This window comes from Lolium perenne, chromosome 1 (genome assembly GCF_019359855.2).
Source record: "Lolium perenne isolate Kyuss_39 chromosome 1, Kyuss_2.0, whole genome shotgun sequence".
Lineage (NCBI taxonomy): Eukaryota > Viridiplantae > Streptophyta > Magnoliopsida > Poales > Poaceae > Lolium > Lolium perenne.
The window spans coordinates 93,723,750-93,750,441 of record NC_067244.2 but is presented as its reverse complement, the minus strand read 5'-3'; the positions used below and the strand labels follow the sequence as shown (position 1 = coordinate 93,750,441).

The following is a 26,692-nucleotide window of genomic DNA, read 5'->3' as shown; positions in this document are numbered from 1 at the left end:
CCGGCCACTTCGAGTACCACGTCGACCTGGAGATTGACGGCATCCCACCGCAAGCATGGCACCTCTCCACTGCGGAACACATCCTCGGTGCGAGTTGCTGGATCGAGAAGCTCTACCCCGCCACTCGCACGTGTGACGACCTAGCCATCTTGCGCCTCTCCGGCCGCTCCCATGACCCGCAGGAGATCAAGCGCTCCTTCACCCTGGAGATTGTCGAGCTCATCCCCGCCCAAGGCACGGCTTCGCCCCCGACTGTGCGCACGCTCACCTACCACATCTCCGTCAGGATCATGCGCGCCGTCATCGACGTCGACGCCCTCTACGGCGACAGCCACGATGCCAGTCGCGGCGGCGCCTCCAGGGGCAACGACGGCAACAACGCCAGTCGCGGTCGCCGCAAGCCACGCCGCAGGAGCCGCAAGTGGCGGCGCACCGGCGACCTACCTCAGGGAAGGACCAACGGCATGGCCATGGATGCCGATGCTTCCCCGCCATGGCCGCACCGACGGTTTAGAAATCATTTAAACTTCGATAGTCAAAGTTACTATGATGGTGAACTAGGAAGAAATGGTTACTACCAGAATCTCATAGATTTACATGCTTCAACACCAGGTCTGCCCGCCTAATTTAATTCATCTTCTCATAGTGAATTAGGGATATCTCCATGTGCAAACCTTTATCACCATGACCTCTGATGCATTTCATCAGTAGTACCTAGCGACGCTATCCTAGCCCATCACAAGGATGATATTATTTTATAAGTGGCTTATGAACTATGCATTAGATGTTTTATTGAATCTGTTGGGCTGTATTTATTTGGTTCACTACAATATTGTATGTTCAATTCTAAGATAGTGATGAGAGAGTGGAGCTGAGCATGAAACACACAGGTAATCTACTTTAATCTCTTTCAACTGACAATAGAAAACGGAAATAATAAGGTGGGGCGCTCATATGTGAGCAGACTTTGTGTTATATTGTCAGTTCACTTAGATTAGAGTTCTACGATTTGTTGATATGTGTCCCAATATTTCAGGTTTTTACCGTCTCAAGTCGTTTGGATGTATAAATCTAAATGAAGCTCAATTATGTTGCTCGTCAGAAGCATGATCACCCTCCAATCCACTTTTTTTCGAGTTCGGTTTTATTGGCGCTAAGCAGTGGTCGTGAAGCGAATGAGGAAGGAGGGGAGGGTAGGAAAATGCGCCAATGTTGTTCTCCAGGCCTACGAGAAGCACAATCACGCTCCAATCCACTCCTTTTTAGTTTAGATTCGTTTATTGGCATTTTTATATATCGACTCTTCAAAACTTGCAACTAAGCTCATTGGGTATTAATGCTCCATGATAGATCACATGCATGGGAAGGTTAAAGTCATCAGAATTTCATTGTCAAAGTTATCTAATATTTAATGTTCTGAATTCGGTGAACTCATTTCTCCTTACACCTACATGATTCAGATTTCTTTTTGAGCGCTCGCTTAATTTGGAAATAAATGAATACAATATTTTGACATTCGATTTTCTACATGTAATAAGTTAATGCAATCCACAAATGACAGGCTAAGGTTTATACCAATGAATTGGTTTCTGTTCTTTGTTGTTCGTAAACTGTGCTCTGTTGGGGCACCGTAAATTTGTTACAACAATTATGTACAGTACTATACAATTTATCTTTTTGTAGGAAGATGTAAATAGCTTAGGTTTGTGGTCTATTATTCCCTAAAGCACCATAGTAATGTTAATGCAAAACATGATGGGATACCGATGCAGGTAACAACCGTCAAGTAATAACATATGTCTGCGTATGGTAATTGGGAGTTTTTTACATAAATTTTGAATTATTGTTTTGAAATTCTCATCGATCTCATCGATTTCATGTGTAGTAAAATATTTTCTTGGAGTCCATTATTGGATTCAAAATAAATAATTTTTTAATATAATGATTGGAATAATTTTGAAATAATCCTAAAGTTTTATAAATATTGGTTACGAATTAAATATTTTGTTCCTAGCAATGTAAACTTTGGTTCTATAGGCTATGCAGTGAGAAAAAGCTTGAAGGGAAAATAGATCATCAAAATTATATCACAAATCGGAAGATTACTTTTTAAGTGTACTCGGTGTGGCTATTTATTTTGTACATGTTCGCACATATTTAAAAAATTTAAGGAGCCGTGGCAACGCACGGGCACTCAACTAGTTTAGATATCACATTAGAGTTTGAATAGATTTACCGTCTTGTTGATCAAGTCTTGCCCACTATATAAAGGATTAATGGAAGGCATCTTTTGTCCTGTTACGTCTTGTTTACGCTAGCTCAAGAGATCCGCTGGCCCAGCTGCGCAGCTAGGCCCATGATGGTGCGAGCGAGGACAAGCCCACACCTACCGATCGGGAAACATAAGAAACGAAGGGATCGAAGGAAATAAATGAAGTGAACCATTTTGTGACTTAAGTGGTGGCATCAGCTGTAATTTTCACTGAAAGTTAGGAAATTTTTGAAGTTACACGAAAAAGGAGAGAAACCTTATTCTCTTTATTATACTATATATATATACTAGCAAAATTGCTTGTGCATTGCACTGGGAGAAGACCGAGCGTTGGTACGGTTGTTTTTCATTAAATATTTTTCAGCTATGATTAATTTAATTACTTGAAATTCCAATTTTCTTGTCAGGACTCATACACCAAAAAATATTTCTTTGTTTCCTCCTTTTCGTAGAAAAATATGCCCGTGTGTAAGCAGGTCGAGCCCGACATTTCGTGTAGCAGTTACCACATAGAATACTCGATTCAAAATTGGTATAACTCTATTTTTTATTTGTCCTTGTCTTGTTCTCTCCGCAACTTCTCTCCTTGTAGCTTGGTCAACCGAAAAAGCCAATTTTTTTATATGACCACATGGAGAGCTCCTTCAAAAAGTTGCCGCTTTGATTTGCATTAACATTGCAATGGACTCAATTATTCTCACACAAATGTGCTACTGACCAGACGACGCAGAACATGGCTTCTGCGCCGGTGCACCTGGGCTCTGTGAGTACTTTGAACCTGTTTGCTGTTTGAACATCCATATTCATGTCCACGGGCCAAATGTGTCGGCCCGTTGGGGGCACCCAAGGCGCAAACGGACGCGTGGTCAAAACCAACAATTTTTCTGTTCGCGGGGCAACGCAAACTGACGCACGCGACCACTTTGAGCGTCTGATATGCGTCACCCCGTTGGAGATGTCCTAAGCTGATGTTGCATGCCAGAGTTCAGGTATAGCATATGTATTTCTACGTGACACATCATCATGACGTTGTTCTGGTCGTATGAAAAGTTCCTCTGGCTGAACTAGAATCTGACTTGATCTAGAACCGGTTGTAATCATGTACGGCAAGACGTAACAGGACATAAAGATGGTGTAAAAGCAAACATGATATATAGATGTATGGGCATACTTGTGGCAAGCCATCAATCTATCTATTAATACATTTTTCATGTTACCCACGTATCATTGGCGCCGCGCCAAGCGTGGAATTATGTTTACACCTCGGCTAAGAAAACATTGAGTACGTCCTCCTTTTTAAAAATAGGATGCATATAATTTCTCTGTTTAATACATATATAAGACACTTTAGATATATTCAAGTGAACTAGATATAAACCAAAATAAGTGAATCTACACACTAAAAGTAGACTTGACACAAACTAAAGTAAGTAAGTCTATAAAAGAGCTAAAATATATTATAAAAGAGAACGGAGGGAGTAGCTTTTAGTCAAAGTCAAAAAAATTAAAGTTAACATAAACATCTACAATATCAAACAAACACATTATGAAAGTGTACTTTAAGATGGTTATAACAATATTGGTTTGAGACTATAAATGTTGATACATTTTTCTTTATAATTTGTCAAATTTTAAATATTTTGGCTTTGACCAAAAGCTCTATGTATTCTATTTTTAGAAAAGTGCAAGTATATACACACTTGGCAAACACAGATTTTTCTCTCCGTTGCAAAGTAAGAGCATGTTTTCTTTTTTTGAACTTAATATTTTACATGTTTTCGCAGCAACACGCAGGCATGTTGCTAGGTAGGTATAGATTAGGTAAAGATAAAGATACCACGCTGGTTAAGAAAAGAAAGTTTTGCAGAACCATTATTCAGAGGTAAGTTTATAAATTTGAAAAGTCTTTGAAGTTCTTTACCTTTTCAATGAGATCCAATATATCTTGGTTATCAACAAATTCAATGTAGCTCCAGCTGATTTCTTCAGTTTTGTATTCCTCCTGCTCCATCTTGAAAACATGCTGTGTTGGGAGAGAAAATAGATCAAATGTGTGCTAGAGAGGGAGGGGGGAGAGGGAGAGGGAGAGAGAGAGAGAGGGAGGGAGAGAGAGAGAGAGAGAGAGAGAGAGAGAGAGAGAGAGAGAGAGAGACCAAAAGTAAGAACATACCTTGTTAAAATGCTGTTGGAGCTTTTCATTGGCAAAATTGATACACAACTGCTCAAAGCTAGCAGAAGGAAAGGTCATCGTAGATCCCACAAAGATAAATTAGATTAAATAAAGAGAAAGTATCAACATTGGCAATAGAGTTATAAACTCACAATGGGAAGCAGGATGCAGGTAGTATAAGTTCTAAAAAATTGTACTGAACTACATTATTACATTCCACTCTAATCTGTGTGTGCCTTGCATTTTACGGCTAGGAAAGAGATGTTATTTTAAGGGACAAGTCAGTGTTCCCTAAAAAGGAGGCCATGCACCTCGCTGCAAATCAAATGAAATAGCAGAGTTAAACTAAGCCTCAGATGCTCCACATCACCAGTGCAGATTGATAAGTGAGTGCCCTATCCCCAGTATTTGGACTATTATAGCGGTTGTGAACCAAAGCTCACGACAAGAAACCAGCTTCATACCATAATGGTTACAGCTACGTATATTTATAATAAAGAACTTGTTAAATGGTGCAATGATATCTCAGCACTTCCATTATATTGCTTGTATTGTTTTAGTTGTGCACTGGTGTTCTGGTAACCCTGGTGGCGGTTGGAAGTTGGAACTACTTGATATTAATTAAATATTAATAGCTGGCAATGCATATATTATTGCAGTATGAATTATATCGAATCTTACAGCTCCTACAAGAATGAACACCAGCATAAACCTCAAATTTTGTCTACTCTGATTTGTGACAAGCAAGCATAAATATACAAGTAGATATTCCTCGGTGTATGCTTTTTGCTGGTGATGTGGTGCTGCGGGATGAACCCAAGCATAAATAGGATGTTAGGGCACCTCTAACCGATGTATAAAAACCGGTTAGAGGAGTAAAAGATGTCGTTTTACTCCTCTAACCACTACCGAACCAGAGTACAAAAATGTTTAGCAGAGTAAATATTTTGCTCATCGCGGTCGCCGACTCCTATTTTAACTCCTCCACCACTCGGATGAGTAAAAGATTCCTCCCCCCCCCCCCCCCTTAAGCGTTCACACTGTCTCATCCTCTCCTCCACCTCCGGCGACCACCGACGCCCCCAGCTGCCACCACAGCCACCCCCACACCCCTAGATGGTAGGATCATCTCGCCGGCCATCTCCACCGCGCATACCCAGCACTCGCCTCCGCTGCAGCCCCCCGCGGAAGCCCCGCGTCGGTCCCGTTCCCGCCACCATTCCCCTCTCAGATTGGCGCCACCGAGGCGCCGGTGGCAGCCCGACCGTTCTGCCAACACCCTCGACCTGCCGGTGCCGGCCACACCGACTACCGCGGCTTGCGTCAGAAGGAGTGTGGGGCTTCAGTCGCGGAGATGACCGGGAAGCCCGCGAGCGCCCTGAGGCAGAGCGCGTCGACAAGGTGATGGCGGCAGTGCTCACTGGCCTCAACTTGTCGTTGCCTATTCGACGGTACTCCAGAGGAGGGATCCTCATGGAGGGGAGAAGAAGTAGGGATCATAGGGCGGAGAGCACTCGGGACGGTGGTACGCGATTTACCCAGCATCACGCGAGCCGTTGCGGGGGATTTTGAGCGTGAGCGAGATCTCCGGCCTCCGCCTCCGCCTCCACCTCCGCCTCCACCGCTAGGTGGTGGTGAGGAAGACCTGCGAGGGGGCCGATGCGACCTTTTGCTTCCGCCTTCTGATTCTCCCAGCCCTTCGCGATGCTGACTCCGGCTTCGATGGCTGCCTTCACCTTGGTGCTGGCTGCCTTCGCCGTTCCGGCTTCTGCGAGGCTCCGGGTCGCGTTCTTCGTTCCGACTCCTCCTGGGCTTAGGCTCACGATCATTGATCTGGCTCCGGCGAAGTTCCGGCGTTCGCTCCCTGTACCTGTTCCTTGGGGGTGGTACGTTGTCGCGGATATTGATTCCACCAGGCCCATGGGGTCTGGTGTTTCCCGCTGGACTACGGCGGCGAGGAGGCGGAGGACGCGGGTATCCGTTAGGCGGAGGTGAGGGATTACGGTACTTGTCCTTACCAGTGTACTTCGCATCCTTTCCCTTTTTTGGATCTGACGGAGGTGTCTTTGATGGCACAGGGATTGGATTTGGGTGTTCTCTAGTTTTTCTTCTGCGTTCCGAGGATCCGGTCCGTGATTCATCATCGCGATGGCGATTGTCGTAGGCGTCCTTCTGCGCGGTAGAGATGCAATGTTCCGGGTTGGATTCCAACCTGCGCGAAGTATCTGCCTTGCTTTGCTGCTTCATTGCTGAAGCAACGAGCGTACGGACGTAGTCGATATCAATCTCCTCATCCTTCTTTTTCAAGATCTCCGCAGCCTTCTTCATGTTATCCTTTGGAGTGGCGAACGGCTGTTGCTCGGTGGGAGTTGCGAAGGTGATCTTGCGGGGAGCTACAGCTTCTCGCCTGATTCTATCAGCCTCCTGCTGAGCCTCGGTGATCTTGTCTTCCCAATGCTTCCGTAGTTGCTTTACTTTTGCCAGTGACTCATCCACCAGACGTTCTCGCTGGAGAAAATTATCCACGAAGTCCGCGGCTTCCTTCCTCTCGTCTAGCATTGCTGCTGCGGTGGATGCGATTTTTTTGCCTGTGGCCAGCATCTCCTGTCTTTTGGCTTCTAGAGCTACTGCATTTACTGCGTCTTCGGGAGTTATGGGTTTGTTGAGGATATCCGAGTGTGCGATTGCATCCATGCCTGCCTGCTCCACCAGTTCTTCTGGGGACAGGACTTCCTTATGCGGACGTTCCCGCGAGAGCGGAGATCCTGCATGGGATGGCTGTGGATCGGAGTGAGTATGCTCATCTTCGGATTCTCGCTGATCCAACGCCGCCAAAGTTGCGAGGACCTGCTTGGGCGGGGCAGATTCCGCCTCCGCTGCCTCCTTGTCCTCCAACTCCTTTGTGACGCGGTTGTACTCTTTTGTACCCATAGAGGAGGCGTCATCGGAGACTGGGCTGAGGTTGCCCAAGATTGATTCTTCTCCGGCATCATCTTCCTGATCCGGTGCGCTGCTATCTCTGGCAGCTTCGTGCTATTCCGGGGCGTCGTCGGTTCAGGCATCATCAACCTGCCTGGGTCCCGCGTCTTCCGGAGGAGGAGCGGTTCCAGCGGTATGTGCGAGGTAATGCACGAAGTGACACCTTTGCTTTTCTAACACCTGGGAAACCCAGGTGGATCTGCATCGGTCTTCCACCTTTGCTTCCTGCTCAGGGGCGGATTGGGTGGGCTTTTTTTTTCCAGATTTAAGGCGGAATCTCCCTTGGGAAGCTCCTGCATCTCAGATCGGATCTTTGCGACTGCGTCCTGCTCAGTGGCGGTCGCGTCAGCGTTACTTACCAGAGCGTTTCCGTCGGAATCGACGGTTTCGCCGATGAAGATGTGTATGCCGCCGACTGGGACGATGGAGAGCTTGACGGGGTTTGTTTTAGCCGAAATTCAGCACTCGTCCGGAGGGATATCGGAAGGTTTCCGGCGTAAAGGACGCGCCCCACAGCGATGGTGTCGTCGTAGCTTCCCATGGCGGAACCCTCCCGGTTCCAGCCTCCAGACGCCGTTGGCCCCACGGTGGGCGCCAACTTTCGTCGCCTATTCGGCGGTACTCCAGAGGAGGGATCCTCATGGAGGGGAGAAGAAGTAGGGGCCATAGGGCGGAGAGCACTCGGGACGGTGGTACGCGATTTACCCAGCTTCGGAACACCTGCTCAAGGACAGGGCCTACTGCTGCTTGTCTGGAATTATCTGGGCGCTTTCGCGTTGTTACAATGAGTTGTGGTTGTGCCTCTAGGGCTCCCGGGATCCGGCTTATAAAGGCGCACGGATCTAGGGTTTACATGGAGAGTCCTGGCTGGATTACAGGTTATCTAACTACGGTACAATGTCTTGCCGTGTACGTCAAGGATCCGCCTTCCATCTACGTCGTACTGGATCCGGGTTCCTCATGGGCCTTCTTGGATCCGACTTCCTCCGAAGGTCGGTTGGGATCCGGCTTCCCTATCCTGGGCTGGACTTCATCCTTCATGATCAACAGCAACTGGGCCGCCCGATGGGCCACATGCCACATCACCGTCTATGGGCCACCCGGGCTTGCCGGATCTAGGCACTGTCGATGGTACACCCATGAAGTATACCCACAACACAACCCGAAGCTCGTAGAGGAGGAGTGGCAGCGGCTGGAGGCATTCGCCGAGGCGAAGTGAAAGGCCAACATGGTAAAGGAGGACATCGTCGATGCGGGGCCATCAACGACGGTGATCAACATCGACATTGACTCCTCCTTCGACTGGGATGAGGATTAGGTTAGGTTTAGGTGTAATATGTACAAATTAATCTGAATGAAATAGTAGGTTTCAAATTCGGTTTGAATCAATCATAACTCGGTCAAATTTGATCAAATTTTGCACTAATCACCACATTTGCTCCTTTAAGTTTTCTACTTCATTAGAAACCACTTTCGGTTAGAGGAGTACTTTTACTCCTCTAAGTTTTCTCCGGGGGTTTACTCCTCTAAATGTGTGTACATCGGTTTGAGATGCACTTAGAGCTAGAGGCGGACTTTGGAATCAAACGGGTTTCGACTTAGTAGGACCAAGACCTACTACATGCGATGCGACTTTGGTGGTGTTGGTTTCCAAGACAGAGATGCTAGTTTAGAACGACAAATAGTGCCTAAGAGAAGACCTTCCGATACTTGGGATCACTACTGCAAAGCAATGATGATATCAATGAGGATGTTTGCCAGAGGATCAAGGCAGGATGGATGAAGTGGCGACAAGCATCTTGCATCCTATGTGACAAGAAGGTTACACGAAAGCTAAAAAGGTAAGTTTTATAGGACGGCATTAGACCGGTCATGCTATATGGAGAAGAATGTTGGCCCACTAAAATAAAACAAAACCAACAAATAAGGGTTGTGGAGATGCTAATGCCACGGTGGATGTGTGGCCATACAAGAAATGACCGGATTGGGAACGAGGTAATACGTGATAGGCTAGGGGCGGCATTAATCAACGAGAAGCTAGTCCAGCACCGACTAAGGTGGTTTGGTCATATCCAACACAGACCTCAAGAAGCACTTGTTAACACTGGAAGAGTATGGAAAATACTAGGTGAAAGAACATCTCAATAATTATGGTTTTATGTGTTTGATGACAACATGGGTGATAATCTAATGTGGCTTAGTGTGCAGATATGATCTATATTGTGTTTGGAATGAGAAGAATTAAAAGGGAAGAATCATTTGCTGAAAAGGGAGAAGAAAGGAAGAAAACAAGAATTTACAGGCCGGAAATTCCCCAAAATTCGGCTAAGGACTTAAGGTTCGGGCTCTCAGTATACCCCCCCCCCCCCCCCCCCCTCCCCTGGAAATTCCGACACCAACTTACACCGGAATTTCCGGCCCTAGTTTCTGCAACAGCTCGATTTGGTGGGGGGTATAAATACCCCCCCCCCCCTTCTTCCCCAAGCTCAGGTTTCTCACTCCCTCAAAGTTCATACTGAAAGAGCAAAGTTTAAACCCCGGGTTTTGTGTGTTTGATGACAACACTTGAACAATCTCACCGTGTGCTATGAGTATCCTTGTTAGATTTGCAACTGCACGGTGACCTCGCTGGACACGTCAAGATCGGAGGACTGAAGCGTAGTTTATAGGTTTTCTGGTTTTGTGTGTGTATCGCGAGGTGACATGGTTGGAGAGGAAAAGAGGAGAAAGTAGTTTTTGTCAGGCCGGTACTACCGGTACCAGTAGCGGTAGTACCGCTAACCCTACTGGTACCGCCCCACGGTACCGCTCTGGAGTTCTGCGCTGGAATTGACCCACAAAACAAGTTACGGTACCTCTACGGTACCTTGAGCGGTAGTACCCCGCTTGAGAGCGGTAGTACCGCCTAAGGTACCGCTTAAGTACCGTAACTAGAGTTACGGCAGTACCGCTTCGGTACCGCTGCGGTACCGCTTGTGATCCAGTAAGGTTTGGAGCCCATTGCGGTACCTCGAGCGGTACCGCGAGCGGTAGTACCGCTATGTGTCCACGTGGATAAGTTCTGTGGGGATTTCGAATCCAGAGCGGTAGTACCGCTTCCTAAAGCGGTAGTACCGCTTAGGCAAAAACTGGAGATAACGGTTGGATTCAGGAGGACCTATTTAAAGGGCCCTTCTTCCCCAACACGATTTCATCTCTTCTCGCTCTCTCCTCCATTGTTGCTGAGCTTAAACCTTGAGGATCTCCCCAACCATCCAACCAATCTTGCCCAAATTTTGAGCAGTGGTGGAGGAGGCCCCGATCTATAGTTCTACCAAGAGAGATTTCACATATTCTTGCTAGTTCTTAGTGGATCTTGGAGTTAGGGTTCCTATGGTGGGATCTTGGAGAAAGTGCACCTATGGAGGCTAGCTTGGTGTTGTGCTAGCTCCATAGGTTGTTGAGAGCCTCCTTGTGTTGTGGAGCTCGCCCCAACCTTGTGAAGGAACCACCGCCTTAATTGAAAAAGAACTAAAAATTGGGTAGCACCTATTCACCCCCCCCCCCCCCCCCCCCCTCTACGTGCGGCATACAATCCTTTCACTAGGAGAGACAGAGGAAGACCAAGGTTGACATGAACAGGTGCAGTAAAAAGAGACTTGAGGAATTGGAGTGTCCTTGATAGGACTGCATGGAAATTGGCGATCCATGTGCTAGAATCTTAGTTTACTTCTTTTTGCGGGTTACTTTTCTCTCTCTCGTTGTTTTGGTTTCCTTAGGTTTATGTTGGGTTTAATATCTAGCCTACCCAACTTGTTTAGAAAAAAGATTTTGATGATGATGATGAAACATAAATGGACTTTTGCATGCCAGCTTGCATGAAAGGAGTAAACATCTGACCTGTTGTATGTGAAGCTCTCAAAACCATAGATGTCCAATACCCCAATTTGTGCCCTCGACTCCATGTCCTGCCCAATGGACTTATTAATGTTGTCGACAAGCCTGCAATGACCATGGTATAAGAACGACATTAAAAAAATATAAAAAAGGTCACATATAGAGATGGTCCTACCAATCAAATAATCGAGCATAAACAGTCTTCGCCAAAGTATCACGACCGACTACAGCTGCAGAGCTGTCGACTGCCTTAATTATGTTTCCTTCAGGAGTTTTGATCGTGCGATAGCATAGTGTTGAAAGCAAAAGGCTTCCATCAACCCTGCAAGCAACGAAACAAGAATTGGTGTATGCAGTGGTGTGTAAGAAAAACACATGTTTTAGCCATATTTAATTCTGGATAAATATGTACGTGATGCGTATAAAGTAATAAAATCAAGTTGTTAAAGCTATAGGCATATGAGCATTCACATATGGAAAAGCCCTGGTTGATGAGCACGATGAAATTAAATGCAATGCATAACACAAACTAATGTATCTACAAGTACAAGCAAAACGAATGATGTGTTAAGCCCTTATAGCATCGACAATATGAAGCACAAGAACATCGAGTTTCTTCATTAAGTAATGGGCCAAAACAAACAAATTAAGCCCACTACAGAAAGCTGTCTTTTATCTGAGTGCATAAACTAGGGGGTCAAATTCCTTTGGATCTGGGACTCCGGGCAATTGCACTATAGGAGAATATAAGTTCTAGTGCAGGATCAGGAACACCTTCTAACAGTTTATAGATGGTTTATATAACCTGGGAAACAAAATAAAGAAGAAAGAAAAATACTATCATTCAAGTTGACCTTATATCATTAGCACCCCTTCCTACTGTGCAGAGCAGCATATTTTGCATAAGGTAACTTGTTCAGACATGTAATTTTCCGATAGACAGAAGTAGGAGGTTCATAAGACTGAAAAACAGAGAAAGATTACCCACATGAGCAAATCAGAAGCCATATGAAGATGGAATTTAGACTTTGCATCCTTGACAGCAGATGAATCAAACTCTTTCCCAGGAGAAAAATCAATATTTCCTAGATGAAGGATGGCAGCTACAGTTCGGAATATGGCTTCCTGGGAGTGCAGGAAAGCTTTTTTATTCCATGGCATTTATCAATAGAAGAGTAATTAAATAGCTGTTTTGTCTGGGGAAGGAATGAGATTAGGATTAACCTGATCTGCAAAACATATACCAACAATATCCATTGCTCTCCGTGTTTTCAAATATTCGTCTGCATCGCTGACCCCCTGCAACTCATATGTATGGCTTTGATTTAAGTAGTTAAAGTTCTTAGGGTGAGCAAGCTTGTATTTACCTGCAACCTGGTGATGAAAGAAAAACGTAAATTCATCAATCATTAACAAAGTAACTCTCAATGTGGCATGGTGCAATATAAAGTGAAGACGATGTTAGAAATATTCCCTAGAGGCAATCATAGAGATGATGCTATTTCGTTGTATCCATGATTTGTTGAATGTTCCTTGAATAATGTCTTTGTATTGATTAGCAAGCACATGACTTGTTTGTCAAAATCTATACTTGTATCATTATTCTAAAGTTTTGCTAGTCGGAGTTCATGTGAGGATTTACGTGAATATTAGACTACCAGATAATCAGCTTATCACTGTTTTGTTTACAGAACTTCGCTGGTCTTTAAATATCGAAAGATGTTCCGTATATTTAAGAAAGAATCCACAATGGGAGGTGAAAGGTGGTGCCAAGATTAAAATCAAAACACTGAGGTAGTTCTTCGATGATTCAACATTCACAGTGTTACTCAAATACTCTTTGTTTGCTGTTTGAGTGCTCTATTAATTCCTATTACTTATCATTCCCCAGGAGATAAGTTCGAAACATTATGGTCAATGCAACAAGACTGCTATGGACAATTCTGACCATGTGGTAAATAGAAAGAACTCAAGACTGCTATGGATTTCTAGATTTATTTTCTGCAGCTTCGAATTACAGGACCAGGGGTATAAGTCTGAGACATGAAAATACTACTTTAAGCATACAAACGAACCTGCTCAGATGCACAAAGTTGGTAAAAACAGTGGTAATTCCTTTCAGATTTAGATATTTGTACAACGCGAGACCTCTCCAGGAGATAAGTTCGAACTGCAGCCCCTGATATTCTACCTGATTTGTCAAACTGAATCTCAACAAATTTCCCAAAGCGACTGCAATGAAATAAACATAAAAACGTAATGCACAAGACATAGACAAGAAAAGCGGAGGTACCTGTGTTTGTCCTTTTGATAACAGATAAATCAATTAATACACAAATTATAAAACAAAATTCACCTGGAGTTATCATTTCTCACCGTTCGTGCATTACCAAAGGCCTCCAACAATGGATTTGACTGCATGAAAACGACGACAAAAAATTAGTACATGTAAGACTGTAAGATCATATTGTATCCCTCTAACGGAGGGAGTTCCCTATATATTTCCCTCCTATACTCCGTATATATACTGCCGCACGGGGCCTACCCCGTTAGGCATTCCCTCATCACCAAACACCCTTTCATCCTTCCTCCATTGAAATAGGTGTATTGTGTTTCTAAGATATAAACCAAAGTTTAAATCTTGAAAATGCTCAATCTCCTCTACTTTATCTGGAAGCTGTGGTGCCCAGCGGTGTGAAAGTTCTTCACTTGGATTGCATCTCTAAATAGTTGTGTTAATCTGGACAGAACGATTTGTGTTGGAGAGGTCTGCAGGCATGCACCTAGGGCCTCAATTTAGTTTCATTTGATGGTGGCTAGAATTTTTTCTTTTTCTTTTCTGGGAACATGGTGGCTACAATCAAGAAAATGGGAGCCCAAACTGAGCAGAAGGGTTTCAACTCTTCCAGCATGTTTACTGCATAAATACGGAAAGACATAACATCAGGGTTTTCAACCAAAAGGCTTTGTTAGTTCAGCAGCTAGTTTTGGCAATCAAAGAAGAAAGCACTAATGGTGCAAAACTGTAGCTTGGTCAGAAGCTCATGGTTTCTGCTCTGGTAGGAAGTCCTAAAGTAGTCACATACTCGGATAAACATATCATGGGCTGCATCCCCACCTCCTCGATGCTTGGCGGAGCAGACGCGCGTGGGATGGGCGACGGCGGCGGCGGCCCTCCTCCCGTCGGTTGTCCCCTGGTGGACCGGTCGGCGCGGGTGGGATGGGCGGCGCTGCGGTCTCCCTCTTCTCGTCGGCTTCCCGCAGCACTCCGACATGGGTTGGTGGTGGGCGGCGGCCAGACCCTCGGTCCGCTCCATGCCATCCACCCCCGCCTCTCGTTGGGGCGTGGAGGCGATCTCGGGCATCTTCCGCGACACGAGGGCGCCCAGGGCAACAGCCTTGGGTTTGACGGAGGAGGTGGCCTTTTCTTCGCCGGAGAGGGTCGGCCTGCGGTTGGTGGTGGTGGATTTTTGATCTATCATCGCCATCCGGCGGTGAGATGGAGGTGCTTGGAAGCCGGCGATGGTGTCGCCGGTGGAGGGTTGGGTTGGCCAGCCCGGGATGGTCGCCGACGTGGGGGTCCGGCCTGAATAAAGGCGGCGGTCCTAGGGCCTCTCTTGCGTGAAGAGGAGGACCTACCGGAGGCCTGGACTCGTGATCTGGCCGGAGGGTTGAGTTCCAGTGCTTTGCCTGGTGTTTGCTGGATCGGAGGTATTCGGTCGTGCGCACCCATGCGTTTATTCCGACCGTTTGGTTCTGGAGGGAGCGGCGCGAAGCTCTTTTTCTGTGTTGACATCAAGTGACTATGGATCCATGATGAAAGTCGGAAGAAGAGAATTTCATGAAGGCCGGAGGGGAGGACTAGCTAAGGGAGGTTCAAGTCTCCGCGCTGTTGAGGGGCTTGCTTGGCGTCCGGGCTTCACAGCAGCGGTATGAAAGTGGGGGCGACAACACATGTGAAGCGCAGAGTCCTACCATTCAGGGTGAAAACCCAAGGTCTGGCCTTAACTGGTTGTGCCTGGCAGTGACCTTGGTGGAGGCATTGTTTTGAGAGTGGGGACTATCTTCAGGGTGAAAACCGAAGATCTTTGATCGGGCGACGACGGTGTTGGAGCACTGTTCCCTTCTTGGAGGCGTCGTTTTTTGGAGAGTCTGCAATTCAGGTGTTGTCATGGTGGTGGATGTATTGCCGTTGTTAGATCCGTGATGCTGTAGCGGGACTTTTGTTTCTTAGTTTTCTTTTCCTTTTTTTGGCTGTGTGCATACGTAGTGCCATTAGGGTGGTGCGTTGTTGCAGAGGCTGGGTGTAATTGGTATCTCTCGATATTAATATATTCCCTTTATCGAAAAAAATATCATGGGCTGCAAAGCCTGGTGGTTGTTGGTACGATTTTGCTTGAAGTTTGAACTGCCATTTTTGCAAATCTTAACCAATAACATGAACTCATGTAGGTATTCTGTATGTGCTGTACAAGAAAGCACTGTTCCAAAATCAGCCCAAAGAACTACCCAGGTTATCGAAAGAAACAGATGGTTTCTGTCTTATTTTCATGGACTAGGCAGAGTTTGGTTCCCAATCCCCCCACCTTCCACAATCCTGGTAATTGTCCCCCATGGGAAATTGAAAACTTACTTCTAAAACTTGTTGCTCCACAGAACGGATATCACCGGTTGCACGCCCCCCAACAAAAGTAAGATATCGCATAATAAGCTTGGTGGTTTCTGTTTTTCCAGCGCCACTTTCTCCACTGACTAATATGGACTGGCTGTGGCCCTCGCTGACCATAGCTCTACAAGAGAATAAACAGTGTTATTCCATAATCCATATTTGAAAGGATGAAAGCAGGTTTCTGTTGTATTATACCTGTATGATGCATCAGCAATTGCAAAAACATGTGGACTTAACTCGCCAAACTGCACACCTTTGTATTGCTCCATCATATGCATATCATAGAGATGAGGCAGCTTGGCGAAGGGATTTACTGCGATTAAGATATGTCCTGTGTATGTCTACCAAATACCAGTAGAGTCATCAGGACAGGTATCCAATTAGCAGGTAAAAAACATAAAACATCAGATCAGCTAATGATCAAGCAACTGAGAGAAGATTTGCTTGTCATGTGCATAACGGACCTACTGACCAGGAGCATCTACCTTCAGTATTAAGTATCACACAACGGCTGCAGATTATTGCTACGTGCATGCTAATTGCTACATCACAGCAGATAGCATTGCGGTTTCTGAACTAAGCATGATCTCCACCCACCCACATGAGTTAGCCACGTGATAGAACAAAAGAGTAACTTATCTAAGACAGCTAGAACGCAAGTGCTGAAGAGAGAGCAGAAAGAGGACAACACTCACATAGATCTCATTGAGTGTGTACCGTCGCGCAAGATTGCAGAGCACCCCAGGCTCGTGGAGATAGACCAGCTTGGTCATATCGTCGACGCCCCCGAGGTCGGCCTCCGTGTTCCTAGGCAGCACCTTCCTCCCATCGACCACGGCCTGACCAGACCACCACCATACGGTCAGGCAATTCAATAAACACTGCACCTAGCGGTTGGCAAAAGAAATTTGGGGCGCTCGATTACCTTGACGCCGCTAGATAGAACGACCATGATGAAGGACGGGGATGAGAGGGACACGACCTCGGCCTCAGCCCAGGCGAGTTCCGGGTGTTCCACCCACACGGCGGTGCCGGGACAGAAAATCATTGCGACGGCGAGGAACCAGCGGTCGCCGTCGTGGTGGTGGTGCTAATGCGAAATGTAGGGGATCTGGAGCTGTGGAATTGGTCATTCGGAGGGGGATTGAGAGGAGGAGGAGGGGGGTGAAGAACGGAAATGGCGGGGGTTGCGTTCAGACGCCTCGTGTCAGGCTGCCAGACCGGCCGCTGGAATCGTGACGAGTTCTCTTTTAATCATGGGAAATGACTAGGAGGCATTGGTGCGGCGCCACGCCGTGCCTGTAGTGCTATATTTATTGAGGTAATGGTCAGGCTAAATGATTACGTAAAATTGATCTATGATGTTATAGTAGGTAGTAGTGAGAAAGATGTACTGGCAATATATTTAGCCTACTGGCGTAACTAGTAAGTGTGCACGTGCACGCACGTCTCAACAAATACATATTGCAACAAGTAAATACTTATAAACTATAAAATCATTCATAATATATTTTTTAAATGTCATTTATTGTATTTTGATACTCAGTTTGGCATCCTAGATAGATACACCAGACCACACTTGTTATTCATTAGTACAAAAAAGACTATTACACCAGCCACTATGTTCACATTCCTCATCATGTTTGTCATCTTCCAACTCTCTTCCCTCTCATCCTGATGGATGCCACCCTTGCTCCAACACTTGCCTTCCCTCATTGTAATGTTCAGCAAACTATTGCTCAAGCCCAATTTCTATCACATGATTTGGCCTCCGTCACTTTTCTAGTTTCTTGGGAGCTTTGAAATGAAACAAATGCTCGGGTATTGAAGAACAAGCAAGCACCACCTTTACTAATCTTTCAAAAGATCAAACAAGAGGCTAAATTTTGGGTCCTAGAAGGCGCCAAGCACATGGGTAACTTGATTCTGGGAGAGTAAAGTTTGTTTTTTAATATGGTTATGCTTGTTGTAATTTGGTCACACTCCTTTCTTAATTAATGGAATAGGGCCAATCTTTTGCCCTCTTTTCAAAAAAAAAAAAATCTACCAAAGGACCAACTACATTATAACTAATAAGTTGTAAACTATTTACAACACAGTAGATACATATTAGAGTGTTATGCTAGTATAAAGCTCTGACTTTTAAGATGCTACTAAGTTCAAACTGCAACCATGCAACCCTGTCATGGATAAAACAATTATCACTAAACCAGGCCGATTGCTGAATATGGTCACAGTCATCAAGTCATCCGAGTCGATTTGCTGGTGTACTATAAATGAACATACAAAATCTGTGGCTATGCCGTTCTTCCAAAAAAAAAAAGAGTGATGCGTGTATAGAGACATTTACTTACTCAAATTACAAAAAATCTGCTCATGGAAATGTATAAGAAATATTGTTAAAATTGCAAGTACGGAACACATCATATATATTTATTTCCAACATGTGTGGTCATTAGTACCAGCCTATAATTCAACAAGTGTTCACCAAATATAGTAAATGTTTACAGACATTTACCTCCTGTGAAAGAGTTGGCCCTTTCTGGGAGTTAGTACAAATGTTTTCCAATGCATACAGATGTATAGTCTGGGCTAATATATATGTAGCAACTGATCAATAAATCATTTTCTACAAGCAGGGTATTGACTTGTTACTCCTGGTCCGTTTGAGTACTTTTTACCGGACACATCAAAACATTGGGAATAAATACACATCAGCACATGCTCAGAGTTCAGAGCTTGTAACATCATCTTGCCCCTCCCAATTGACTGTCTAAGTAACAACATTAGTTGCAGAAAAAGTGTACGATTAAGAAACTTAGCTCCGAGAGGGACATTTTCACAAAGCCCAGGTGGTGGCATCCAATTATAGGCTCAGGCAACAATCAGCTTCCTCAGGCCCGGTCAATCCTACAAAGAATTTTTAACCAAGCAAGAGCTTTAGTAGTCAATATGGAGAAGAAACATGATATTATTTAACAGGGTACATGCAAATGAAACATATGATCATGTGGAATGAATTAAAAACTCAAATTTACTCAGGAGATCTACAGGAAATAATAAACTCACCAAGGACAAAAAATACGGTGATGTTCAATGGAGTAGATGTCGATGAAATATATGATTGAGTGCGAGAAGAAAATGAGCGCTCATATTTATTCCTTGTAGGTCCCGGAAATAGTAAACACAACAATTTTTTTTTGTCAGAATCAGAACGCAAAGCAACATATAATTTTATCATTCACTAATCAGTACGCTGTTAACACGCCACTTCAGATATTTCAGTTAGTTCAATGTCCCTAGGTAATTACATAGTTTAGTGAACTGCTTGATGGTTATTTGTATTTCCTCAGAGGATGTTTTCACCGTGCATGGGAACATGAGAAAAAAAATGTTACAGTAATCGCAGTTTACGGGTACTTTTGACAAAACAAAATCATAGTAAGAGATTAAGGCTAGATAAAATATGAACAATGTGCATCTCACATGAACAAAAAGGAGCATAAGATTTAGCTTACTTGTGAATGCCCTTCAATTGTGAACTGCTCGATGGGATGCTTTGACTGAATCACTGAAGCATACAGATATTCTTGCCTTCAGTCTGCTTTGACATTCACTCAATAACTCGTGAGCATGGGAATAAAGCCCAATTGCTGATTCTCTCGACTGGAGGTTGCCACGTACTGATCCTCTTTTTCTTATAGCTCTAACAGAATTTCGCTAAGAATAAAGAGCAAGATAATTAGATAATCCTAAGAACATCCTCTTATTAGAAGTGTGACGTTGAAGATAATCCTTACGCCCCATTGAAACTGATGCAGTTGAGCAGCCCTGCCGATGCTTAGACCGCTGAAGCCACCACAACATGTTGTAGGCCTCTCAAAATACAAACAATCCAACCGAAAACAAGTTTACGCCCAAACTTCAACCAAACAACTGATACTCACACTCCTGTACATATTGATCAAATACTGATTAAACCAATTTATCGAGAACTGATTAAAATAATGGATATACCCTGATTGATAAAGCATATTGCAGGGAACCGGTGAATATGCATCCTTCATTCTTGACATCATCCTCACTGACAATGGCATCCTAGAATTAACAGCATATTCTTAACAATCCACTATATGCACAACGTTGGCGTGTTGTGCCTCAGAAAGCTACAGGGAGAGGACGGCGTGATTGAGCGTAAGAGTAGCGTATTAGGATCTGTTTGGGAGCAATTTAAGATTCTCCCTGTTAATCAAATACTCTTGTATGTTAAAGCACCAATAAAACGACTATAGAGCACAGTATTTCCTTAACTTCCAAATTGTTGTTTGGATACAGAGTAGTTCTCTGCCCTTGTACAGTTTAGAATGACTATAGAAATAAAGATAGGAGGAGAGGAGCTTTGGTATTCAACATAACTATATATTCTGGTGTTTCTGCACTGATCTGAACACACGAAAATTCAGGAAAAAAAACAACACTAAATGCACACATGGTACAGAAACTGCTGAAATATCAGAGAACGTCAATTGAAGAGGGCGTACACATGGTCTGCCAACCGATTCACACATCTGATGCAGAAATCATCCCTAGCTGGAGGAGGAGGTGGAGAAGAGGGCGGGGATCAATGAAGCCACCAGGGTAAGCCGTGAGAAGAAGCAGTGGCGCCGGCCGGCGTCACCTTCTCTGCGTATTTGGCCGCCTTCCTCATGTACTGTGGCTGTTGAGCAGAGGCCGACGGCATCCTGATTAGTCATCGGCAGAGGGAAGTCAGGAACTGCGGTGGAGCGTGGCACGTTCTCTTGGCCCCTCGATTCCTTCCGTCGTATTTGCCCGAGGCGCGTCGGTGCGAGCATAGGAGGCGGCTGCGTGCGGCTAGGGTTTGGGGCCTGGAGGCGCGTGGGTGTGGGAGCGAGATGGATATTTGGGAGTAAATCTGACAGTAGCGGAGATGCAATGGCTAGGCGATCTGTGCATGCGGCCGGAGGTCGAAGGGAGCGTGATTTTCGCGGGAGGGAGGGGAGAACAAACGAACACCAAGCGTTCAATTGATAATAATGGACGATGGAGATTTGATTTTCCAACAGCACTTCCTGCCTTTATAAGTAGTAGAGATTAGTTAGCCACTTTTAATAGTTTGTGGAGTGTTGTGGCTAAACTATCGCTATGTAAGAATCAAAATAATAAAGAGTAAGTGGACATCTTCTCGTGTATCTATGGGGAGATGCTACATTACCCACATTAAGAACCTACTATGAAAACTTTTCAAACCAGCCCACTCCTCATTTGGTTATTCAGGATTAGACATCCTCATATTCCCGAACAAGCTAAGCATATAGAGTCTGTGAGGTGTAGTCTTGTTTTACCTTTGTTGTGACTTTTGCTTTGGTTGTATGTTCTTAAGCTTGTAGTGTTGCACGGTTGTTGTATTTTAATTATTATATCGTTGTCATTTGTTTGGTGCCTTATCTGTAAGCTTTCTACTTTGGGGTTTCTCCTATTAGTCATTTCCCGGTTTGGGATGTGGCGGCCTCTTTATATAGTTGTATTGATTTCCTATGATGGATTAGCTTTGTGGGCTGCTGTTTTATCTTAGTAGGCGGCTTTATCGATAGATTAGCTTGGCAGCATGTGTGAGGGTCATCTAGATAGGCCGCGGCAGCAGATGCGGATCACACGTGGGTAGTTTAACTCTAGTAACATTGCAAAAGAAGAGGTGAAAACGGGATGAAAAAAAGAGAAAGAAAAATTGGGTACTCCAGCAAAAGGAAAACGATGAGAATTCCTTGTGCTGGAGGTGTAGGAGTAGGACGGTTGTGGCGGTGGTCAGCTACAGGGTTGCTGGGCAGCATCCTCTTAGCTGGTTTTTTCTTTAAAAAGCCGGCGCCGTTGCTGGGAAATGACTCTTCGCAGCTAGCTCGTGGTGGTTCATCTTGCAGGTGCCGTTCTGGGTTGGAAGATGGCGTTGGGGCAGCTCTGTATGCCGACTGTTGCTGGAACTGCGGCATTAGTGAGAGCGTGCAGCAGGAAACTACAACCTCTTGAGGATGATTCGTTTTAGCGATTGCTTAAATTTGAATGGAAATCATCCTGCTAAAGAAATCGAAGTGAAAAGGTTAGAGGGTGAAACCAGTTAAAGAATAGTATTCATTAGTATCGTAACTGGTAGCTAAAAATAACATAGATGGGGAACCCTGTGTATCTTGTCTACCGCATTGGGATCCCTGTGTATCTTGTCTACCACATTTTTACTATTTAGAGTTTCTAAGCAAATTTGGACAGCCAACTTTACTATTGTAGATAGGTTGAGAACTGAGAGACCATAACCGTGAGAGACAGTTCGTTCATCTGAGCTCTACAATAAGCATGCCATCACATTTACTTTCAATGGAGCTGGAAAAAAGCATAAAAGCAGGTAACAGGAAAACTAATTATGTATACATATGTCTATCACAGATACGCAGCAGAATAAACAGCACATAGCAGACATTCAGAGAAGATAAATTCTAGGCCACTCCTTAGAACTGTACACAAAACTGAACACTGGCCATGTGCCTCTTCTATGTAAACTAAGTGCACTACGCGATTCGAGATTTCAATTTCTCTTTGAGTTAAGCGCCTGAATACCATGTTGGTCCTGCAATTAGCACTATGTGGTCAGAGTTCAGTATGTGCCCTTAACAGAAGTAGGTAAACACAATGGAAACTGGAAGTTACCATATCAACACTTAAACGGGGAGATTTATCCACCTAAATATTTAACAAAATCGTAATCCTTGGCCTTTTTGCATCTTCCTGGGCAGTGAAATCTGTTAGAATCAATAACATTGTTGCTAAGTGTTTAGTTTCAGGTCGTGGTGCGAAAGAAATTTCCAAACCATTGTCTAAATTCATCACACATTCTAGCATGTATTGGTTTGTAGTCTACAACACTAAATAATAAATAGGAAGGGTACCAATATTTTCTGTGCTCAGTGAGAAAATATTGCATAAGTGCAGAAAAGAAGTAAAAGTGCAGTGTACTTTTGCTTTCGAGGAGCTTCCTATCTTATTAGAGCTATTAAAACTCCATCAAACCCCGGAGAACATGTTTGGCTCCAAACTAATAATTAATATACATGTACAAAAACATATTAGCAGGCTCCCACAGTGTTTCTTGGAGCCCAATGCTTTCATACAGAATCAAACTAATGTTCTGAAAATAACAAAAAAAAGTAGTTGCATCACTCGGTTTATTCTGAAGCTAGATATGTCTGTTGTTATTCGATAAGGCGTTCTAAGAATATTTGAATATAATACTCTTAGCTGCAGTCATTCATAGCTCTCCATAATTTATCTGAGATGTTATGAGATTTTCGACAAATTGCGTGTATATACAAATATAAACATATTGCGTACCAACTAAAGTCATAATTATACTTGGTGGAGATCATAAATCTACTCGCTGGGTGCATGTAGATTTAATACCGAGCTTTGTGTGTATGTACGTAGAGCTGATGATGTAGGGTTTTTTTTTCCAGAAATTGTAGTAAAAGAACACAATTTACATGAATGGGAACTGAATGTTACCTGAATGAAAACTGAATGTGTTTTCAAAAGCAACCCCACTTGTGTGATTCATCAACACAATGGAGACCCTCCCGATGCAAATTTCTGCACCTTTGACAATTCCTCGGCACTAAATTAACTAACTAATTATGGAACAGTTCACTACAAACAAATCTATGTAACTTATTAACAATATGTACAACTCATTTCCATAATTTATGGAAGACATGTAAAGAAACACTGGTTTTGATCATCGCTAAAGATACCTTAGTATTTATCCACTTTACTCCCATGTGTGTGACCTCTTTGCACTTTTGTCTTGAACTTCGGCCGCGGGCTAATCTATCTTGCTTGAATGAAAACGACAACAAAATTGTTGACACGAACATCTATAGAAACTAAGCGCTAGAACTTTAACAATTTGACATATGTCATTGCTCGATTCTACGAAGAGATGCGCCATGCACTAAACATAAATATGATTATGCTAATTTTCGCATCGAAGATACAATAGAAAAATAAGTGTAACTAACATTGTATAGTACCTCATTATTGACATCTATAGTTAAAGGAAAAAAATGTCAATCCAAAGGAAATCAAAGATGTTTGAAGGCACTATACCTGATCATTATATTGGCAAGTGATCTCAACCTCCGATCTGAATTTTAGTATCTGCATGTGAAGTATCGCTGAGTCATGCTCTTTGAAAAAAAACCTAGAACATGATAAGTAGGCACAATGTAGAGAAGGATGCGGTCAAAGGGTCAACAATAATTAGTATCTGGACTTAGTCTGGTTTCAGTTGTCACTATAGATTTGATGCGCAAGATGCTGGAATCTTTTAATGTATCAGTACGATTTTGAAATCATGTTTGCAGTTAAAAAGAGTTTCCTACCAGAATAGGAAGTAAATTAACTGTGGGAGGTAAAGGTAGAGATTTTTTGCCTTCTCGAAAACTATAGTCAGCAAGCTGCCACGGGAAGACAATTTTCAGAGGGCAAGTACTTGGTTTTACGAAATCAGCAGTAGCCATAAGATGCGAGCCAGCTAAGAAGCAACCTTGCAGTCAAAATCCGTCAAAACCTAATTTTTTTTTGCAAGCATTGATAATACCTAATCGTATATGCAGAACAACATAAATCCAAGAATAGTACGAACATATGACTTACTTCAGGGCTGCTTTGCAAGCACCTACACATGGTATCATTGCTTGCCTCCATGCTATGGCATGCCTGCCATGCAGATAATATATTTTTCCAAGATTTCACCTGCAAGTGCAAAGTACAGATGCTTGAATGCTGGGAACAAACAACCATGCTAGCAGAACTGATAACGTATGTAAGCAATTACTAAATCCAGAACCTAACTGGCAGGATAGCTTGCATATACCCACTCTCCAAACTAACACCTGCCAGCTCCCCCTTGCATATACCTACTCTCCAAACTCTATACATTCAACACGATAAATAAATTGCATAGGAAGTTAAGGAGAAACAGAAAATAAAGAGATCCCAAGTACTTGCATTTCACCAAATAGGCAGTGTGCATCAAAACCATCTTTCCTTTCATGGTCGCCTCACTCGTCCAAATCACCTCCCTATGATTCTTCTCCTCGTTGAGCCCATGCCCAAACTGCAAGAAACAACAGCAAACCAGATGGAACATCAACCATTTTAGCAATCCGAAAAAAACACTACAGCCAAATATGCAGATCTGGAGCACATGAATAGGAAATTAAGAAACAGAAAATATGCCTCATAATACGCTGCACATTTCAGAAATCTTGGAATATATCCTGGTCTTCACGAAAACACCTTTTCTGAACCAGGCAGGAAAGCTCACGGCCTGACATCATGTAGTCCAGGCACAATCTCAATGTGGCAACCTGAACAATTCATTCCTTACTGTCGATGGTTATTCCTAAAGATACAAAATGCATATCAGCAAAATGGAAGCTGACTGAAAGTAAGACTGTAGAGTATACAATACAAAAATATGTTGGAAAATTTATCAGTTAGCACTTCCTTTAACACCCTGGTACAACAAAACCGGAAAATAACTAATGCTATGGCGCCGAGAGAAGATTTAAAGTGAGGTGATCTTGTTGCCTGGCTGACATGAGCAAGCCAATCAGAGTGATCTTTAACAACAATCAGAATTTCTCCGGGCAACATCAAGTGCTCCAGAAATCCATCCTCGCCAAATATTGACCTAGCTGAAGGAATAGATTGAACCTAGAAATAAATCAGGGCAAGAGAAGAATGGTCAGCCGTGGGCACTTACCTGTTCTCCGTCCTCCCCAGGGCTGGCTGCGGCTGGAGGATTCCTCAGCCCTCACAGCGTAGCAGCTCATGCTGCTGCCGATCCAGAGCGTGCCCACTCGAACCGGCCGCCGCACCGCCTCCTGTCCGAGCCCAACGGCGCGACGAACAACGCCGTTCAGGATTGACGGGCGTCAGTCGGCCTGCACCGGATCCCCTGTGTCCCTCGCCGACCTTGCCGACGAACAGCTAAACACGCATTAGAAGACTGGGAGGAGTAGGTGGTCTGGCCAGCCCTGAACTCACCGCACGCTGATGCTCCCAGCGCGGCACACAGTGGGTCTGCTCCACCGATTCCGCACGGCCGCAACGTCCTTCTGCTAGTATGTGTGACTCTCGGGGCAACCCTAGTCGCGTCGGTCGCTGTCGCGCTCGCAGCCTCCTAGTACTAAGCCTTGCTGATTCATCCTCCGCCTCCTCGCGCGGGATCTCGGCTAGGGAGGAGCTCCCACAGTGAGGCCGGTGAAGTGGGGGTTCGATACAGAAAATTGTCTGAGAGGAGTTGGGAGCGAGAAGATGCCCAATCGAGGAGCTGGTAGGGTATCCACCACTTTGACTGCCGCTTAGATCAAGAACATGCTAGAAAATAATAAAAAAGAGGATATATGAAGGGATGTGTATGAACCGGTAGCCGGTAACCCTCCGGTCAAAAGAAAAATATAGAAACAATAGATGGAGTAAATCTGTACAGGAAAGGCAAGTACGTGTCCCCAATCAATGGACGAAAGAAAGGATAATTAGCACATCAACAGTACCCAGATATCTTAGATGACACTAAATTGATTGTCTTTTATATAGTGTATAATACAGGGAAGCGCCTTACGAGTGCGTCTCCCGTGCGACGGTTGCGTTGCGATTG

The 26,692-nt window shown here is 44.3% G+C and overlaps 1 protein-coding gene and 1 long non-coding RNA gene across 30 annotated transcripts in view; both read right to left on the bottom strand.

Annotated features, from left to right (window-relative positions):
- LOC127297438 (protein OPAQUE1) overlaps positions 1-17,296 on the bottom strand; it is a 63,953-nt gene extending 46,657 nt beyond the window's left edge. For 4 of the 21 annotated variants that reach the window (XR_007849173.2, XR_007849175.2, XM_071828723.1 and 1 more), the window contains exons 1-12: positions 16,892-17,292; positions 16,662-16,805; positions 16,162-16,307; positions 15,931-16,087; positions 13,654-13,712; positions 13,373-13,529; positions 12,522-12,671; positions 12,286-12,422; positions 11,473-11,619; positions 11,301-11,402; positions 4,443-4,500; positions 4,194-4,295 (exon numbers count right to left, since the gene is read on the bottom strand). Coding sequence is in view for 16 of the 21 variants with exons in the window: in XM_071828723.1 (XP_071684824.1) it covers positions 4,194-4,295; positions 4,443-4,500; positions 11,301-11,402; positions 11,473-11,619; positions 12,286-12,422; positions 12,522-12,671; positions 13,373-13,529; positions 13,654-13,712; positions 15,931-16,087; positions 16,162-16,307; positions 16,662-16,805; positions 16,892-17,014 (1,482 nt within the window). In the remaining 5 variants the exon portion in view is untranslated. Of the gene's footprint in view, positions 1-4,193; positions 4,296-4,442; positions 4,501-11,300; positions 11,403-11,472; positions 11,620-12,285; positions 12,423-12,521; positions 12,672-13,372; positions 13,530-13,653; positions 13,713-15,930; positions 16,088-16,161; positions 16,308-16,661; positions 16,806-16,891 lie in introns of those variants that run through there. The other 17 variants (XM_071828718.1, XM_071828730.1, XM_071828732.1 and 14 more) reach the window with 9 other exon arrangements.
- Positions 17,297-22,294: 4,998 nt separating this feature from the next.
- On the bottom strand, positions 22,295-26,417 carry LOC127297482 (uncharacterized). 9 transcript variants are annotated; one of them, XR_011756378.1, is made up of 7 exons: positions 25,796-26,416; positions 25,267-25,432; positions 25,036-25,144; positions 24,875-24,958; positions 24,682-24,780; positions 22,681-24,183; positions 22,295-22,600 (listed from the first exon to the last, which is right to left on the bottom strand). It is a non-coding gene; the product is annotated as an uncharacterized lncRNA (long non-coding RNA). The 9 variants fall into 9 exon arrangements; XR_011756377.1 differs by having other exon boundaries at positions 24,880-24,958; XR_011756389.1 differs by lacking the exon at positions 24,875-24,958 and having other exon boundaries at positions 22,681-23,857; positions 24,133-24,183.
- Between the last annotated feature and the right edge of the window lie 275 nt (positions 26,418-26,692).